Source organism: Mastomys coucha, unplaced genomic scaffold (assembly GCF_008632895.1).
Source record: "Mastomys coucha isolate ucsf_1 unplaced genomic scaffold, UCSF_Mcou_1 pScaffold5, whole genome shotgun sequence".
NCBI classification, from domain to species: Eukaryota; Metazoa; Chordata; class Mammalia; order Rodentia; family Muridae; genus Mastomys; species Mastomys coucha.
In genome coordinates this window covers 7,413,719-7,420,202 of record NW_022196911.1, presented here as the reverse complement: position 1 = coordinate 7,420,202, position 6,484 = coordinate 7,413,719, and the positions used below count along the sequence as shown (strand labels likewise).

Below are 6,484 nucleotides of genomic sequence, written 5' to 3'. Positions count from 1 at the left end.
ACCCTCAAATATACAAATACACATCAGGTCTCAGGCCTGCTCCTCATGGAGGGACTTAGTTCTCCCTTTGTGAGTGCTTGTGTTTTTCCTATAAACAGTAGTAACCATCTTTAAACCTGTTTATCCTAACTGCCTTCAATGGTTCAGCACTTGAGGCTGCTGGGATTGGCTTTATGAACTACCCATCTGCAGGATGGCTCTACATACCTAAGCTTCCTTAGTCTGTAACTGTACAGAGCCTGTCTGCCCGCCTCTCAAGCCTCTGATGTAAGTTTACATGCCCTCTCCTCTGGCCTTTCCAATGGGGCTTGAAGGCACCAAATCGCTGCTGCAGTGACTTGACAGTAAGTCAAGCAGACTTACTATCCACAGGGATAATGAAGCTCTCACCGGGAATCTGAGAGCCATCATCTTCTAGGTTCCCCTGGACTGGAGCAATATAAAAAATACCCCAAAGACAGCATGATTCAAACCATTACCCTGAAAGAACTAGTTATAAGTCGTAAACTTATAACTTAAATTTACAAAATTTTAATCCCCTCAGAACAAAACAGTCTTCTGGTTACTATCAACAGTCCTGGCAGAGTCTAGTGTTTTAACCTAACACTTGAGCTTCTACCTACACGCTGAAGTCTTAGTTCTGAAAGCAGAGCTTTACACAGCACAGAGTACATGATGTACATGACACTAGGGGTGCTTCTTTGTAATTCCTATTTCACCAGCAAAAAAAAAAAAAAAAAAATTCCCTTAGTTTTACGGACACTAGGATCAGTTTTTAATTATACTATAGGGCAGTTTTTAAAAGTTCCAAAGTCTGCACCTAAACACTTAAAATATCTTACACCGACTGATAAATAGCATTATAAACCATGGAGACTTATGTATACTGATTAAAACATGTAAACTCTCACATATTAGAACATCTTGGGGTCAGCACGAGTCAGTGTCCATCAGAGGGCAGCTGCAGTGGTCCACCACAAGGGAAGGGTTGGTAACAAACCCTTCCCGCATCTTCATGAACAGACTCAGTGATCACAGCAAGTGTCAAAAGTCATGTAAACCTGTTACTTTTGCAATGACAATTCCATTCCAATGTTCATAGTTACAGGGTTTTTGTTTTTTGTTTTTTTAGACAATGCACATGGAATCCATATGAAAGGATGTTGCAGTTTAAGAAGACAGGCAGAATGAAGACCCTCTTCCATCCCTGGAGTCCGGCCCACAGACAGTAACCTGCAGCTCAGAGCAGAAATCTGAGCCGGTGCATAGATGCAGGGAACATAGTGTCGTTGCCTGAAGAGGGATCTACCCGAACCGGGCCTCTGGGTTTGCCAAGACAGAGGCAGGCAGGATGGCCACCTTTACCAGATGTTCTGTGTGGGGCAACTCCAAGGAGTGGGATGGAAGGCAGTGTCGCTCAGGACTTCCAATGCTGAACTTCACCAGTGCGGGTAACATCGTTTTCCACAGAGCAACACTCCACACACAGAACAATCTTGGGGCAGGTTCCTTCATCTGAAACTGTCTCTATAGCCATTCAAAATGTTTTACTTTCTCTTTATTTTAGTTCCTAATGTTAAACAGAAAGTCTTTCTGGCAATAAAGAATTTCTAATACAGTTGTGTTTCATGTAGCTTTCATTAAAAAAAAAAAAATAGAGCTCTCTGGGGGTTTCATACTCGGTGGAGACGCAGAAACTTTTGGACTGGGAAGGGCCACCTCCTTTTCCGCCTCGAGCACAGGGAGACCCAATCCTAACTGTACACAGGCCCTTGAAGAGCACGGTGACACAGGACCTTACCCATAGTGCTCCTGGCCTGTAGCTGCCTTAGCTTCCTCCAGGCTATCAGCCTGAAATTGAGTTCCCATGGATTCAATTTTGCTGTCACTTCTGCTTGTGGGCAGGGATGGATGGGAACCTGGCCACCCTGCCATTCCTGAAAATGACACTGTATGTGGCTCCCTAAACATAATCAAAGCCTCATTGCAGGTTTTTGAGAGTCAGCACACTGCCCACTCCGTGTGCTGGAGAAGATGGAGGCAGACCGCCCACCTGAGGCAGGCACAAGCTTAGGTTTCCCTTGAGGATAGAGCACTCAAGAATGGGGGGTGGGGGGGCACAGAGAGGAAAGAGTCATCACTGCCACGCTGGAACCTTGGTCATCAGGCTTCCCACAGACTCAAGTGCTTTTTAAAAGGAAAAAAGTACATAATTCTTTTTATTAAAAATGGGTAACTTCTCCTCACGACTGCATATAGGCTCCACTTCACCTGATATTGATGTAAAAGATATACCTTTGAATTCTCTACCAGCCAGCCCCTCTTCTTAAATAGTGGGGCTACCCTCACAGCAAACTCTGCCCAACATTTCAATCCATTTGGTTTTTCTTTTAAAATTATGTAAACAAATACAGAACAGGAACCCTTTGCTTACAGAGGAGTCCAGACACAAACGGATAGAAGAAAGGGCCAGAACGCGTCACTCAGGCAGGCCCTTTGCTGTCCCATCTGCTGCCCGGGGCTCAGTCACTGTCCGACTCTTCCCTGCACTTGGCACGGATGGCCTGGCCGTTCTGCAGGGGCATTTCTTCATAATCACTCCTATGGTAAAAGAGACCTTTGACCCTTGGCCACTCTGGCAGCTCTTCTCTGTACATGCACATGCGTGTGAAAGCTAGAGGTCAACATCAGGTGTCTTCCTCAATTGCTCATCCCCTTAGGGTTTGAGACAGGGTTTCTCACAGGACCTGAAGCTCACTGATTCTGCTGGAGTGGCTGCCAGGGAGCCCTAGGAGCCTTGTGTTCCTACCTCCCCAGTGCTGGGCTTATAGGTATGCACCAATGAGCACTGGATCTGGCTTGTGCTGTCTTATGAGACAGGGTCTCACTATGTAGCCTTGGCTGGTCTTGAACTCATAAAGATCCACCTGCTTCTGTCTCCTAAGTACTGGGATTAAAGGCATGTATGACCACACCCAGCTCAGAACCTGGCATTTTATGTGGGTGCTCTTGCGTACAGCAGATACTTCACTAAGTCCCTCTACAGCCACCACCTGGTAGCCCTTGGCTGTCTCTTTGTCTTCATACTGACAGCTATCTTGGAGGAACTCACCTCACAGCCTCCCTCTTGGGGTCAACTAAGACCAACCACTCTATCTAACTTGACTCTCAGCACCCCAGGATAGTTCTGTAGTTACCACACCCTGCAGGTATTCTACAAGATGGAATGCTACTAAATCCTTGTGAGGGACACAAAACAAAGCCATAAGGCTCCTGGCCCCCCAGCTAACAGTCTAATGCCATGGAGATAGTCTCCAGAAACCGCCAGTGAGTAAGCACGCAGAGCCAGGTGGGAGGCATGCATGTGGTGGCGGTGACTTACCCGTAAATCACATCATCATCAGAGTCGTTCAACATGGAAAATGCAGGATTGTCTTTCAGCTGGGACTCTGAAAGACAGCAAAAGCCTTTTTAACAAGAGCATTTTGTGTGATTAGCCTAGGTGGGAGTCTGAAGGATCCCAAGCCCCACACGGACTCAGCCGAGGCATGCTGTGAGATTGTGATACAGGTACTGCTATGGTGTTCTAAACACCACTTTGCTGCCTTTTGCTTCTGTCCAGAGGGTGCTGTGAGTCACAGTGCCCTACACCCGGGGAACACCAGAGCCAGTGCAACTCAGAGCCATGGTGGTGGCTTACCGTATAGAGCATTCTTCGACGGAGAGTACACAAAGGCCAGCGTGTAGAGGTAAAAGTTCAACAGGCCATAGAAAGACAGGAATTCAGCTGGTGTTGCTGGTCAAGGGAGAAGCGTGAGTTTGGACACAAGCCCTTGCCTCCCATTCCCTAGCATCCCTTTCCAGGATAAACCAGCAGGGGGTTCCACAGCCCAGATGCCAGGACGCTTCAGCTCCAGCTCATGGCTAGATGCCATAAGGGGCCCTTCAGGGGCTCAGTGGGATCTTGGTTTACAACTCCTGAAGAACAGAAGGGATTGAGGTCTGCTGACATAAGAAATGCAAACCTCAGTGTCCTTGCCTCTTTCACACTATAGACCCCCAAGCACCTAACAGTTGGAGCTCAGTCCCAAGTGATACAACAGAAGCCCCATTAATCCCAACACACCTGTTCCCATCAACCTGACCTCAGACAGGGAAGGCAAGAGGAACAAGATATGGAGTGGACATGGGCACAACGGAATCAGAGCTTGTGAGCTGCATGAGCCTTCCCACAGACTCATGCTGACAGCACAGTGATGCTGGTGTCTGGCTGTCCCTGAACACAGCGACTCCAATCCCTGGCTGGTCCTCGGTGTGCACTTGGGGTGTCTTTCTGTCTGTCTCTCTGTTAGAGGGAGCCAACAGCTCTGGACTGACTGGGGATTTGAACCTGTACCTGTTTTACTCAGTTTCTCAGGGCTGCCCATGAGAAGCAAGCAGCAGGGCACCGAGAACAGTCTGGTGTGGTCATCCTTTTGGATCCAGGCTGTGTAGTGACTCATCCTGGGCACCGACTCAGCCCTGCTGTGTGTCAGTTTACTGCCTCAGAAAGAGGACTGATGAAACTCACCCTTCCCAGGGTCAACAGGAAGCCAAGGGAGAGGGCAAGGCATGCTTGAGGCCTGTTGAGCCCAGGTCAAAAGGGGCTGACTGACTGATCCTCTCATCGATGTCCAACGCTAAGGTGCTAACCATGAACACAGTTCCCTGAGACAAGGATATAGTTCTGGTAGTGAGCTGACAGTTCTGCTACGAAGTTGTCCTGCAACACTTGTGCTCCAAACCGTAGGTAGAGGATGACAATGCTGAAAGAGAAGGGGGAACCACCGTGGGGAAACGCAGAAGGGCTCACCTCAGTAAGACTTAACAGGAAACTTCTGTACTTCTATATACACACTATTTGACACCCCACCTCCAGTCATTTTTGCTCCAGGGAAACACACAACACCAACAACAACAATGCAAAACCAATGCAACCAAAAAGGAGCACAGGCGCCCAATGGACAGCTTTAGCTTCTAGAAAATAGAGATCAAGCCTAACCAACCAGTCAGTCTCTTAGAACACATTCCAACAAACACTGCCTGGGGGAGGGCTTTGTGGATGGCTGCCGCCTGCCCCAGCAGTGGCTTCCCCTGGACACCTGCGGACTGCTCACACAGGGCCCTGTCCTCAGCACAGGCACAGGCACCGCTCAGGTAACTTCCAAGGCTATGCTTCTGTGATGCCGTTGACTGTGAATGTGCCTAGCAGGGTTTAGAGCGAGCAGGGAAATGTGAGTTAACATGCTTCACATGCCTGGGCATTTATGATGGAACGTTTGTAACCTAGGCCATTATAACTTTTTCCCCCCTTGAGATAGGGTTTGTATATGTATCCCTGGTTGTCCTGGAGCTTGCTCTGTAGACCAGACTGGCCCCACACTCAGATCCACCTACCTCTGCCTCCTGAGCATGGGGATTTAAGGCACATGTCACCACCATCCAGCTGTTATATAACTGATCAGGAACTGTGGTGGTTTGAATAGATTTGGCTCCATTGACTCACGCATTTTGATGCTTGGCCCACAGGGAGTGGCATTACTAGGAGGTGTGGCCTTGTTAGAGGAAGCCCAGGCTCAGTGACATACTGTTCTTTTTCTGATGTTTGTGGCCCCAGATGTACAACTCTCAGCTCCTTCTCCAGTGCCACGTGTGCTCATTCTGCCACGCTTCCGCCATGCAATAATGAACTAGACCTCAGAACTGTAAGCCAGCCCCAGTTAAGTGTTTTTCTTTGCAAGAGCTGTCGTGGTCATGGTGTCTCTTCACAGCAATAAAACCCTAAGACACCAGCCCTCTGACTTTGTGGATATGTGTGACCACAAACACCCTGAATTAACTGTACACATGGAGGTAACAGGGAGAATGGAAATGCAGTGTTAAATAATTATGAAGCCCTGGGGCTGCGGAGAAGCTTGATGCCTGTCACACCACCTCGAGGACCTGAGTTCAGGTGCCTGGCACACAGGTAAAAGCTGGGAGCGTGGCAGTGGCAGAGGGCATCTGTAAGCACTGGGAATGGGCTGGGGCATGCAGAGACAGAGACTGTCAGATAGCCAGCCTAACCTACTAGTGAGCTCTGGGTCCAGAGAAAGACGGAGAGCTGAGCTGACAAAATAGCCCAGCAGGTTAAGATGGCTGTGGCCAAACCTGACAACCTGAGAGCTGTCCACAGATCACACATGGGAAGAGCGAGCAGAGAACTGACTCCTGCATCTTTGCCTCTGACCTCCATATACATGTGTACCACCCCAACACACACAATGAACGAATGAATCAGTTAACTTTAAAAAAATAACGTGGAAAATGGAAAAGGTGTTTTACACACACACACACACACACATGCATGTCCCCTGAGCACACCCAGACACATAATGCATGCATATTCAGATACACACACACACACACACACACACACACACACACACACACACGCATGCACACC

General features: G+C 48.5%; 1 protein-coding gene across 3 annotated transcripts in view; it reads right to left on the bottom strand.

Annotated features, from left to right (window-relative positions):
• Positions 1-747: 747 nt before the first annotated feature.
• The window catches only part of Tmem181 (transmembrane protein 181), a 53,939-nt gene continuing 48,202 nt past the window's right edge, over positions 748-6,484 (bottom strand). For all 3 annotated transcript variants that reach the window (XM_031351956.1, XM_031351957.1, XM_031351958.1), the window contains 4 exons: positions 4,723-4,805; positions 3,701-3,790; positions 3,383-3,449; positions 748-2,601 (listed from right to left, as the gene is read on the bottom strand). In XM_031351956.1, the coding sequence (XP_031207816.1) occupies positions 2,523-2,601; positions 3,383-3,449; positions 3,701-3,790; positions 4,723-4,805 (319 nt within the window). In that variant the 3' untranslated portion in view covers positions 748-2,522. The remainder of the gene's footprint in view (positions 2,602-3,382; positions 3,450-3,700; positions 3,791-4,722; positions 4,806-6,484) is intronic.